The sequence below is a fragment of the Solanum tuberosum genome, unplaced genomic scaffold (genome assembly GCF_000226075.1).
Source record: "Solanum tuberosum cultivar DM 1-3 516 R44 unplaced genomic scaffold, SolTub_3.0 scf00381, whole genome shotgun sequence".
In the NCBI taxonomy this organism is placed as follows: domain Eukaryota; kingdom Viridiplantae; phylum Streptophyta; class Magnoliopsida; order Solanales; family Solanaceae; genus Solanum; species Solanum tuberosum.
In genome coordinates, this window is record NW_006239304.1 from 544,332 (window position 1) to 558,507 (window position 14,176).

Below are 14,176 nucleotides of genomic sequence, written 5' to 3' on the forward strand. Positions count from 1 at the left end.
GTGCATTGCATATATATTATTGTATAACAATACAATTTTTTTTAAGAATGAAAGATGGTAATGTTTATTCGATCTTGATTCAACATGGAGGTAGATGTAATGAAATCTTAATTAAAAAAAAAAGCACATAATGAATGAAATTGATATAGAAACTAATATCACCTAAATTGAATATCACAATTCATGGATATCAGTTTGTATAGCCATTTCATATACTAAAATAATTTTGGGAAAATTACATAGCTAAGCAAACTTATGCTACTTAATTATCTACCATAGCTAATATTTGTTTATATTACCATTCACAGTCATTTAATCTCGGTAATTATGTTTTTCAATTCGTCTTATTTGTATAATCATGTACAACACTATTTTCCTTATATACGAATGGACACATTCTCTCTTCAATCACTTTCTCTTATTTTCTCCTTTATTCTCTCAATCAAAATTGATTTCAAATTTTGAAATTTTCACTTGTTCCCTCCCAATTGTGATTCCTGATTTATTAGGTAACTGTTTTACATTAAAATTCTCTTTACATTTTTTTTTGTGACTTCATCATTTTTCGATTTGTATTTGTATATCATTGAAATTTCTTTTGATTTTTCAGATTTACAGTTGGATAATGGATGATGATACATCCTCTAGGAGAGTCACGAGAGGTGTATAATTGAATCAAACAAAAATGGATGATTTTCCAATAATTTTTTTCATGTTTTATACATATACAACCAACAGTTTTTGTATAAAACTGTTTATACGTATTCAACTTCTTATATGTATTCAACTGATTTTGTATATTAAGTGTTTGTATTTGAAGTATTATACGTATTCAACTGATTTTGCATATGAAGTGTTTGTATTTGAAGTGTTATCTGTATTCAATTGATTTTGTTTATGAAGTGTTTGTATTTGAAGTGTTATACGTATTCAACTGATTTTGTATATGAAGTGTTTGTATTTGAAGTGTTATACGTATTCAACTGATTTTGTATATGAAGTGTGTATATGAAGTATTTGTATTTGAAGTGTTATACGTATTCAACTGATTTTTATTCAACTGATTTTGTATATGAAGTGTTTGTATTTGAAGTGTTATACGTATTCAAATAATTTTGTATATGAAGTATTTGTATTTGAAGTGTTTGTATTTAAAGTGTTATATGTATTCAACTGATTTTGTATATGAAGTGTTTATCTCTGAACTGTTACAACTATTTATACGTATTCAACTGAGTTACAACTTTTTATGCATATACAATTTATGTATTATACAACTCTGTGTAAGACACATTTTCTCTAAAAACTATCCCCTCGATAACGTAGTCAATGTAACAGTTTGCATCATCCCATTTTTTAGCAGAAATAACTCATGTGTACATATACAAATAGAAATTCAAAAATATACAAACACACTTACAACAAACAACTTTTTCACAAAACAAATAATGTAAAAGTATACATATACAAAATATACAAGTCAACAATCAAATTATACAAGTCCACAGATCAAATTTATGTCAATTACACAACTACAAACGTAATTAGTTAACTTATACAGACAATTTTTCCACATAATTTACACCCAACAATCAAACAAACACTAACTTATATTATTCGACAAATAATGTAAAACTATACATATACAAAACATACAAGTCTATAAACAATCTTTGATGAATATATTTATACGATTATGGATGTATACAATTTGACATAAATTAAACTACAATAAATTATACAATTGATTTATACTTAGATACATTTACGTACTCAAATTGCAGATATCAAGTTGTATCTCTCACTCAATTCAAATACAACTGAAAGCCGATTCTTCCACCAAAACTCCAATTATCAATGGAGTAATTATACAATCATGGATAAAAATTAGTTAGGAAAAAAGAACAAATATACCCCCGAACTATCATAAATGGTATATGTATACCCTTCGTTATACTTTACGTATGTATATACCCTTGCCGTCAATTTTTTAGGTTGTGTATACCCTCAACCCAAATGGAGGAACACGTGGCATCATCCTAGGCATTCATCCGATTTTAATTTATTTACCTAAAAATAAAATTACCCACTCAACTATCCATTTCTAAGATCCAATTAAAACCCGAATTAAAGACCAAACCCAACTTAAACATCAAATCCTAATTTCGATATTCGTTGAGCACTATTGTGATTCAATTGAGGCTTTTAACGTATAGTGTTGCTGAGATGATTTCCCAAAGAATTGCATTGTCAATTATCATTTTGGTGGCATGATGCGGCAGTGATGTCGTGACTGAGAACCATCTAGGGTGGCGCTGCCTTCAAATACAATTTGGTGTTCTTCTTCTGTGTCTTTTAGGTCTTTTTGACGAGTTAGGCTAGCGATGGGGTGACACCTCTTTTTGCATTAGCTCCGTTGACATGTCGGAGCTTCGTCGACATGTCGGAGCTCCGTCGCCGGCTATCAAAATAGATTAATGAACGATTCCAATGATTCAATTTTCTTTTGAAAAACTTAGATTAGAGGGTGGAGAACGATCCATAAGAAATTGAGGCAATAAGAAATTGTATGTCCCACAAATTGCAATACTGGAGAACAAAAACAATTTCTCACAAAATTGCAACAACAGAGAATAATGCATAGATTAGAGGTGGAGGACAAGATGTTTTGAAGGGTGGAGAACAATGCATTTGAGATTAAAATCCTCAATTGAATCACACAGTAGAATAATAAGCTCAAATTCTGGCATATTGACGAATTTGGAGGCTGCTATCTGGCGATTTTGGGAACATATTTTTAATTCGGGTCTTAATTGGATCTTAGAAATGGATAGTTGAGTGAGTAATTTTATTTTTAGGTAAATAAATTAAAATCGGATGAATGTTAGGATGATGTCACGTGTCCCTCCGTTTGGGTTGAGGGTATACACAGCCTAAAAAATTGACGGCAAGGGTAAATACATACGTAAAGTAGAACGAAGGGTATACACATACCATTTATGATAGTTTGGGGATATATTTGTCCTTTTTCCCAATTAGTTAATTCTCAATCTATTAGAATACAATTGCAAACAGTTGTTCGAATGAAACTCCAATTATTAATGGAAAATTTATACAAATCAGTTCAATTGCTCTGCCTTTTCAAGTTCTTCATCTAGATGAATGCAAATCAAAAACACGAATCAATGCAAATCAAATATAGGTTTCTCCAAGAAAATTCAACATACATACAAATGAGCTGAATCCATCGTATTACATGTTTGCTTGTATAATGATAAAATTGTTTGAATTGCAGAAGGGTAATGATAGCCTGAATTCCTGGTGTTGTTCGTATGAATGAGTCCTATTTGGTAAAGAGATATAATCGCGTCAATTAAGTGATTGTTTTAATTTCCTTTCTACAACTGAAATTACCGCCCTTTCCTTTTTAAAAAAAATACAAATTTTCAGATTTTGTATAAATACAGATATATTACCAAATATACAAATACTGTCATTTAAATATAGCTATAGCTTGTAATTATCAAACTATAGCTATGTAGCACAATTATTTTATTTTGAGTGACTATATTGTGAAAGTATCCCAATAATTAACAATATATAAAATTTGGTGAGTGCCAATTTGCATACCAACTTAGATATATATATATATATATATATATATATATCGCCTAAAATTGAATAGCACAATCTATAGATATCAGTTTCTATATCCATTTCATAAACTCAAACAGTCAATAAATATAAAATTTGGTGAGCTCTAGCTTTTATACCAATTTTCATAGTTAGTATACATATTACTTAAACTTAAACATGTATAAAAAAGATTTGAGTAACCAAATTAGTAATTTGTATACCCATTCAATACATATATTTCTATAGTGTGAATGTCAAAAAAGATGAATGTATCATATTATATATCCATTCCATACAATACATAGTGAAACAAATTTGACACAATAAGAAGAAGATCCACATTCATATTCCGTAAATAAACCTAAAAACTTGTGATTGTTATCCAAAATTTAGAAAACCACATATCTGCTAGGTATTGTAATATAAAATTATGTTTGGTAAATAATAAAAAGTATCTTTATATATTGTAATATCGTATCTTAACTGTATTTGTTCTGTGATTATCTCAGATAGAAATGGTCTTCTTTTATTGGGATTTAATAATTTTGTTTCTTCACCATCTTTCAAAAAAGGGGTAAATAACACAAATCTCACTATTTTAGAAGTTAATTACTTAGATTTACGCTAATTTGTAATATTACGTTCCTTACCAGAATTTAAACTTTAGATATATGTATCTAGCGCGTCCAAATACATGTATGTTAGATACAAGGGTCAAAATTAGGTGCAATCTATTCCAAATACACTATATTCAAGTGTGTTTGACTCTCTCGCTCACCTCTCTCCTATCTCACTCGCCTCTCTCCCTATCTCGCTCGCCTCTCACCTATGTGTTTGTATTTTAGAACGTATCTGATATCTCAAATACATGCTTCTAGTGTGATTCACATGTATCTGGAATACATAGACTCCTTCTCTCGCTCGCCTTTCTCCGACCTATTTTGGTGTATCTAGTAGCAAAAATATGTGTATCTAGTTGTATTTGACTTGAAATTTGGTATGAAAACTAATTAGTGAAACCATATGTAATTATTTCAAACTATAAGGAGAATCCGTAAATATGATAGAAATATTTGTTTAATTAGATATTTTTTCCAATAAAATATCAACAAAATTTATGGACCATAGTCCAGACACTTTAGACAAGAACAATCTGAAATAAATGCTAGTGTCTTTGTCCTATTTTATTGGACACTATATTTGAGAACATTTTTACTTTAAAACTTAATAGCTCTCATGACATGTTTAAGATTGCCACATATTTTAAAAGTTTTTTTTTAAAAAAAATTCTACACAATCAAATTACGTTATATAAATTAATGAATTAATCGATGGGTGAATATATTGTATGATAACCTATTCTTGTCCTAAGAGAATTAAATGTAGAGGTAAGGGAAGTAGGGAAATATGTAGTTTATAATTGGTGAGACAAAGTGTCATGTTCATTAATCTGAAATGACCAACATTGTCTAGGATGAACTACAAAAAGACATATATAGTAGGTTATTAATCCTTGAATGAAACCCTAATACCCAACCTGCTTAACAATAGTTAGGAGAATTATTGTGCAAGTAGTGTTTCTATGTTCTTTTGCATGTTCTTGCATGACCTACTCATGTGAAACCCATATGACTCCCCATACCATTCAATTTCAATCAAATCTTTGTTATGGATTGCCTTCTCGATGTTAGGTTCAGTCAGTCTAAAGATAATTTTAATATAGCTAGTGTGACGATATCATATGTTTTTTTTTCTTAAAAAGTATCACATTGTTAAGAGTATTCTTACACCTTACTTATAGTTTAATTATATTTTTGTTTTTCAGTTACTAATGTGAAACTTTTGTTTGCACACCAAACTTTGAGAGTTTGAGTTATTGCACAAATAGTCTTACAAAGAGTAGCTTCGTTTGTAGTATATAGGATGATTTTGTAACAATATTAGGCTAGTTTGTATTCCTTAAAGAAGAAAAATTCTAAGACTTAACTTAACCTTAAAAGTTTGTTCATAAGGTGAGATTTGTCCAAGATCAGATAAGACAACAATCTATTACCGATCAACCAATTGAGACATTTAACATCCAACCTCACCCCGTAGCTGAGGACTAGACATAGGGAGCGTGAACAATTAATACAATATTTAACATACTGACCCAACATTATATTTTGTAAATCAAGAATAGGGGTTGTTTGGTACAAAGACTAATAATGCTGGGATTAGTAATGAAAGGATTAATAATGCAGGGATTAGTAATGCAGAGTTTATTTTTATCAAGTGTTTGGTTCATTATTTCCCACCTCATCTTGTGTTTGGATTAAAACTTTATAAAAAACTTCTTTCCAATTTTACCCTTGAATTATTATGTAATTGAGTTAAGGTAAATAATTGCTAGACAATATTATTTTTTTATGGCCTTCTAACTAGCTATGAGAAGAACAATTTTGTTGCCATGTTTGCCTTTTTTTCCACTTAAATTATTTGAGGATAAATAATTATCATCTTAGTAAATTGTTCACTTACAAAATGTCAATTTTCAATTTAAAAAATATAAATTATATATCACTTTTAAAATTGAAAAGGAAGTAAACAATAGTAAAATTGAATAAACCATCTACATTTATACATAAAAATTGCAAGTTGTAGTTTTAATATGTATGCAATTTTATATATTGTATTAATTTGTATTGAATTTATTTAGTAACAAACAACTCTCTCTAAATAATTTGCAAGCTAATTTATTTAAATAAATTTACTAGTACAAATATAAAGCATAAATAAACAAAAATAATTAAAAATGATTTGAGGGATATTTTTTGTCTTTATATAGACTTATCCCGTGGTATTATATCCCATGTAACTAATACCTCCAAATGGAAGGTATTAGTAATACATCCTATAATACCATGTAGGAGGTATAACTAATCCATGGATTAGTTATACATACTACATAGGCCCAAATTCCTACCAAACATAGTACTAAATAATACAACACATAATACATGGACTATTTATTTTAATGTGGCCTACCAAACGACCCCTAATAATGTTATGATAAGAAAATTAATATTGTACCTAATTTAACTTTAAAAACTATTTATGATCAGGTGAAGATTTCTCAAGACCGTACAAGTAAGAGACAACAATAATGTAACTCAATTTTCCCATTAGTGAGGGACACAAACAATTAACATTGTCTTTTTTGTGGCCTGAGTCACCTAATTTTAATCTTGGTGTTCATTTTATCAGCCTAATTAAAATATTTAAGTGTCAAATCTGGTCTTAGAAATCCATGTTTTGACTGGAAACAACATTGTACTAATTAAAGTAATTTATGTCCCAAAATGTTTAAACATTATGTCTTCATGTGAATTCAATTTATTACTCTCAGTATCTTTGTTGATTAATAGTTTGTCTTAGGCCTATATCTTTTGCTAACCAAAAATGAAACATTATTTGACTATAAATTAAAGGTTAAAGCAGGGAGATCTCGATCGTTAATTATCGTTATCTTAGATGATTTAATTAAACATAAAATTTAATTAGTCAACTAGTAAGGGATAATTAGGGTGTGTTTGGTATGGAATGTTTTTAAATTTTCTCACGTTCGATTGGTCAAAATTTTTGAAATACATTCTTCGAGAAAACAAGCTCCTTAAAAGTAAGAACAATGAGTATTTTTCAAGTGGAAGTAGAAAAAACAATATCAACAAATTACATATTACACGTTAATTGTATCCTCCCTGCTCTCCAGTACAATTCATCTTCACCCCACTCTTGTGATTCACATCTCCTGCCTTCCATAGTATTTATCTATATCATGTACAAATAATTTTTAAAATAATATTTTTTGTACATAATATAATAAACTATGTAAGAAATTCATTAATTTTTCTGAAGAGCATTTTTCATGGAAAATATATTTTTTTGTGACCGAGCACACCTTAATTATCTAATTTTTCAGAGAAAGAAACAACATCACATATATTATATGGTGATCACTATATGTTAAATTATGAATTTAACAACCGTCCAGAATTAGATAAGCTAAATGAATCACAACTAAAATAATTTGAATAATAAATAAATAAATTGTAACGAACTATATGTTTGGTTGGTTATAATTATAACGGAAAGCATATCATATGGTGCTTAATAATAAGCATTTTAATTTATTTCGTTTGGCACATGCATAGAGTCAACATAATCAAGTAAATAGTTTTAAAATTCCTACTTGCATTATATCTTATTATTTCAATAATTTTATAATTACTACCAACCCTCATCGATTATAATAAAAAAAATACAATACTTTTTTTCTTGATCAGACAATTCTTAATTTTAAACACTTCACATGATATATTTAAGACCATAAGATCAAAAGGTATTTTGATATATTATACACGTTTTAAATTTAAAATTAAAAGTTTTTTTACTTTTAAAATTTTATGTATAGTCAAATTAAGACAGACAAATTAAAATGACGAAAATATATTTTATATGTTAAATATCTTCATATTAAATATCAATATGATACATTTTGATGTTGCCCATAATGGGATTTATTTTGTTAGAATTCTTAATTGGGATCATAATTATATTGAAGAATATGTATAAAATATTGCCTGATCTCGAATATTTAATTTATATTCGGGGAAAATTATTTGTTTTCATGCTTAATTATTGCACCAACCTATTAAAACGGTTTTGGCAACACATAGTTACAATGATAGAAAGATTTTATTTTTTTGAAAAAAAAAACTCATATTTTATCACCAAATAACAAATTAAAAAAAAAAGAACCTTTTTAAATCAGTAAATTTTAAAATTTTATTCAAACAAACAACAATAACTCATGTTTGTGAAGTAAAAGTCAACTTTGTCTTTAGTTCTGTCTAATATTTATTTAAATATGATATATAATGAAACATAACATGGTTCGGTATAATACCGTAATAAGAAAAATAATAATAATTAATTATAAAAAATTGACCACAACGTAAAGTAAGCTAGCTAAGCTGAACTATTGACTAATCACTAAAAATAATACTAGTAAAACTCATTCAATAAGTACTCAAAAGTCTCCTCCTCAATACGAATTGAGATTTAATCAAATTTCGACCAATTTCAATAAAAATTACTTAACACTGAAATTTGAATAAAGAATAAAAAAAAAATACAAATTAATGAACGCTCAAATATATTATCATATCCAAAGGCATATCTAGAGGGGGTTCCGTGTGTTCACGTGAGCCCATGCTCCTCTTTCTAAATCATATATAGTAGTGTTATATTTTTTAAAAAATATTTAAATATAGAATTGTGAACCCACATTAAAAGTAACATATAATAATATGATGATGATTGGGTGTACCTCTAAGCAAAGATAGAAATTTAAATTTTATATCTATCTTTTTTTTTTTTAGTAACACCCCTCCAAGTGGTTATCGGTAACACTTTTGGCATTTCAATCAATTTTTCTTTTGTTTTTTTTCTTTAATCTTTAAAAAATTACAAGTGCGTTACAATATTGGAAATTCCTAAAAAAAAATTAGCACCGTAAATATTTTATATAATTAAATCAAATGTGCATATCAAAATTTAAAACTAGTAGTATTATTTATGTTGGACTTATAATTTTTAAAATTTAACAGTTCAACATTAAGAACGAAAAATTCAAATTGATTAAATTTATATTTTAAATATATCTTTTCGTAATAGTACATCATCCTTCCGAAATCGTGGGTACGAGTCTGATTATATCAAGTGAAGGCCCAAATTTAGAAATGGTACAAAGTCAAATGCATTAAAAAGTTGAGATTACTTGCAACCAACTTTACCCACTTACGTAGTTGGTGAAGTTATCTAGCAAAAGCAAATTATTAACTTATTCCTCAATTTGCCAAGTATGGGAATGCCTAGAAGTCTAGAACTAGAGAATCACGTTATCATATGTGAGAATGAACAAATAGTGATATTCATGAGTTCAATGAGTCAATGTTTTATTAGTCATTCGAAATTTATTATTTATATTTATTTAATAGATTTTTTTTTAATTATATATGATTCGTATGAATCTAGAGGGGAATGTAGGGTATGGATTTATTTGAACTTAGTATTTTCCCTGCTAAAGATAATTTTATACGTAAAAATTTGCTAAAATGGTAATAAATAGTACATAAAAAGTCACTTTCAAAAATATAATGAATGTATTTTTCAAAAGATTTAACTAATCAAACATGAAAAAAAATCCTCTACACAAACACACCTTTAGAATCATTGAATTCAAAATGACGTGATCTTGCTATATTTATATTTTAATTTTTTTTTTCTTACATAGTAAATAACTCGAGCCAATGACAATGACTTTTGTTTAATTCACAGAACCAGTCTTAAATTCGACTATGATTTGAGTTTCTTTGTGTTGAACAAGTCTTAACTCGAGCCATATGATCTTTTTCTTTTCTCCCCCTCCTATTATATATATTAAAAAAATATTCAAATCTATTAATGAATATATATATATAAAAAAGACATGGTGTGTTGCCGTTAATTTCGCCGCATCCATATTGTAGCATGTTATTCCCATTAATTCGTATACTTGCCATATAATTTTTTAATATTATTTTATGCCCTTTTAATTTTAGAATGATAACTGAAATCTAAATAAATAATGTGTATCATATAACAATGTAGTGTTTTATATATCAAATAGGACCAATATCATATGATGCAAATGATGAATAATTCAAGAAAACTTGTGAAATAATGCTATAGTTTGAACAATTCAATAAGATTTCACACATATATTTTGTAGTATGTTTTTTTTTTTACAAATAATGATGAAATATGAAATAAACACTTCTCATCCATCACATGGACCGAGTGCATTTACAAATAATGAAAATGAAAAAACACTTCTCGTCCATCACATGGACCGAGTGCATTCTCTACATTAAAAACACACAAAAAAAGTATAGTTTTGATAAAAAAAATAAAAATTGAAAACTCAATTTCTAAAAATATTGAGTTATAAAAAATCACCATGGACAAGGGAATGTTCACATCGGCGATATCAAATTTGAATTCTGAATCAGCCTTCTGTTCACACAGACTATCGTTCTCTGTCGTTGAATGATAGCCGAAAACCCCACTTGGCAAATAACTTCTTCTTTAGACTTGTACTTGTATTCTGATTAGTCTGATTACTTTGGTCAATATTGGTACCAATCACATCAGAGGAATCAACAAAAATTTTAATACGTTGAATCGCGAGATTCAATGTATCTTCTGACATGTTCGCAAAACATGCACGAAACCAACCCGGTTCAGTACAATGGCATGACGATCCGGGCGAAATATTAAGCTTAACTTCATAAACTATTTTCTTCCATAGCTCAATTTCTGCCTCAAATGTATTGGTCTTTAATAAATGTCTCATATCTACCCAACAAAATAAACCGGCATTGCTCTCAAGACAACTAATTCCAGTACTCTCAAGTCCTTTCACTAACATTGCATGTCTTTTCTTGAGCCTCTTTTGATTTTCGGAGATGTATTTCTTCGTAAACTTTTTATCGGCTAACATAGCCGATAAAAGATATTGAGTTTGCGAAGAAATTAACCCAAAACTCGACATTTTTGTAGCCGCGGAGACAATAACCTCGTCGTTCGTGTAAATCGCCCCGATTCGGAAACCGGGAAGGCCTAAATCTTTCGAAAGGCTATAGACAATATGAACTCGGTCCCAAACTTCAGTATACATGTAATTATTTTCGATTAATACTTCCATAACACTAACGAATTTAGGCGAGTTAAAAACCGTGCCTGAATATATTTCATCGCTAATAAGATGAATCCCCTTTTCCGCAACGAAGCTAACAAGTAGCTCGAGTTCGTTACGTGTTAATGCCGTGCCCAATGGGTTCGATGGGTTAGTCACTAGCACCCCTTTAACTCTAAGGTTGCGAGTTTTCGCTAATTTATAAGATTCTTCAAGAGCGGATTGTGTAATTCGAAAACCATTTGAACTTGTACATTGTATTGGAACTATTTCAGCCCCGGTCCTCCATTTTAAGTCTCGATCAAATCTGCATACGTACAAATGTAACATAAGTAACGTAATCAAAATAATTTAACTTATATACACTGATAATATAAAAAAAAATGTAACGTACCCGGGGTAGTAAGGGGTAGGAAGGAGAAAAGCGTCGCCCGGGTTGGCGAGGCAAAACATGAGCGTCTCATTTGCGGAAGTAGCGCCGGCCGTAAGGACAAGCTTGTTTGGATTAAAGGTAACTTTATTTCCTCTAATTTCAGACATAAATTGAACCAATGCCTACATTTTTTAAACATAAAAATGTGAGATTATGATAACTTAATAACTACTAACAACAACAAATTCTATATAATTTAATTCAGAGAAAAATACTGAAAACACTTTTGTTTTTGAACTTGAAAGCAATTTATTAGTTTCGTTTTCTAAATTATTGACAGCCTTAAAAAACACTCAGCTACTTAACTAACTGAAGTTAGATACATCCCCCATAAGACATATAACAAGTGGTCTCAAACTCTCGTAGGAGCTGCGTCTGGGTTTTAAGGGATGTATTTCACTCATGTTACAAGTAAAGGGGTATTTTTAAGGTTGTCAATAGTTCGAGGAATGAAACTAATAATTCACGTCGAGTTTATGAGTGTTTTCAGTACTTTTCTCTATAATTTTATAAGTAGAGTCTGAAAAGATCACGGTATTCGCATACATTACTCTATAACTAATTGACAAGTACTCAACACGTAAAAATATTATTAATAAAAAAAAATATAAATAAATTAAAGTGGATATGTAACGTACATTTTTGAAGTCAGGAAGGCCATGGTAATCTTGAAATAAAGCAAGTTCTCTAAATATAGACTCTCCATTTCTCTTAAATCCAGCTGCGTCTGGGTTTTGGGCAAGCCAAGACTCCAATAAATCGAAAGAAAGCTGCATAACGCGAAAAATAAAATTAAAAAAATTATACATATGTATCGTAAAAAAAAAAAGAAAAAAAGAAGAATATATATAATAAAATCAGAAAAATTGTTTACCTGATTTTCTGCGAGACCCATTTGTATTATTCCTTTTGGATTCTGAATTTCATCGTACGGGTTTTTCTCGTACTCTTGCCACCCTAGGAAATACGACGAATTTTGTCCGTGTGATTCACACGTAGCCATCTCCGATAAGAGTTTCATAGTTATCGACTTATCGATGTTTATAGTTTTTTTAAAAATAATCTGGGAAGAAATAATAACAAATGTTGATTTGAAGTTGTTGAATGAAAATGAAAAAAATAAATATTGTGAGAATAATGATGAATGATATTGAGTATAGATAGTTTGTTGGTATTTGCTGGCAAATAAGATAGCTATATATAGGGATTTTAGTACAATTATGAAAGATTTTATTGTTGTTGTTTTTTTTATAAAAAAAAACAAATAATTATTTGATTATGTGGTGTTGCCGAGATGTATTGCTAATTTAACGCGCTTTTGCTATATTTCATTTGATATGTTTTTCACTAATATATAGCAATTTCAGCACAAGTATAGCTTTTATTTTGGGTGTGTTTTGGTAATAAGAAAGATATTTATGTTTTCTTGAATAATAATAATAATGTGAAACCAATCAGGGTTATGGACTATGGCGGAGTGATAACGGATAATTATTCATTTATTCTTAATCAGAAGTCTTGAGTTCGTCTCTAGGATACAAAACCACATTTGTTAGAGAGTGTTTCACCACCTAAGGTGGGATTTCCTCTAATCTGAATTTAGTCGATGTGGAAAATCAATAATAATAACAATAATGTGAGTTTTCTATTTATACTCTATTTGATCAAACTTTTAAAATCAGCTTATTTTGAAGAAAAAATATTATTTTTTGAGAAAAAAACTACTTGTTTTCTACCGATAAATTTAAAAGGCACATTTTGGGTGAATTAGTTTTTGACAAAAAAATTTGAAGTATTTTCTAAACGTATTTTTCTCAAAAGTAATTTTTCAAAGAAGTGCTTTTCTATTTTTTTTTTATAGCTTTCATTACTCCCCGCAATTACTTATTTTCTCACAAATGTTTGATCAAATACCTCACTTTTTGAAGGAAAAAAACATTTTCAACCTTTCAAAAGCTTGGTCAAACAAACTATTATCTTCTATTGTTTAATTAGTTAGTAAGATAATATAATTCTAAAAATATTTATATGTAATCTAACATAACATTATAAGGTGAGAAGGAGGTTGGGGGGGGGGGGGGGGGGGGGGGGGGGGGGGGGGGGGGGGGGGGGGGGGGGGGGGGGGGGGGGGGGGGGGGGGGGGGGGGGGGGGGGGGGGGGGGGGGGGGGGGGGGGGGGGGGGGGGGGGGGGGGGGGGGGGGGGGGGGGGGGGGGGGGGGGGGGGGGGGGGGGGGGGGGGGGGGGGGGGGGGGGGGGGGGGGGGGGGGGGGGGGGGGGGGGGGGGGGGGGGGGGGGGGGGGGGGGGGGGGGGGGGGGGGGGGGGGGGG

The 14,176-nt window shown here is 30.1% G+C and overlaps 1 protein-coding gene across 1 annotated transcript; it reads right to left on the minus strand.

Moving 5' to 3' along the window:
- Positions 1-10,747: 10,747 nt before the first annotated feature.
- Positions 10,748-12,870, minus strand: LOC102580821 (1-aminocyclopropane-1-carboxylate synthase 3-like). Its single transcript, XM_006362018.1, has 4 exons — positions 12,724-12,870; positions 12,488-12,619; positions 11,811-11,971; positions 10,748-11,723 (listed from the first exon to the last, which is right to left on the minus strand). Exons 1-4 carry the CDS (start codon positions 12,868-12,870, stop codon positions 10,748-10,750), a joined length of 1,416 nt encoding a protein of 471 aa, XP_006362080.1.
- Positions 12,871-14,176: the final 1,306 nt, after the last annotated feature.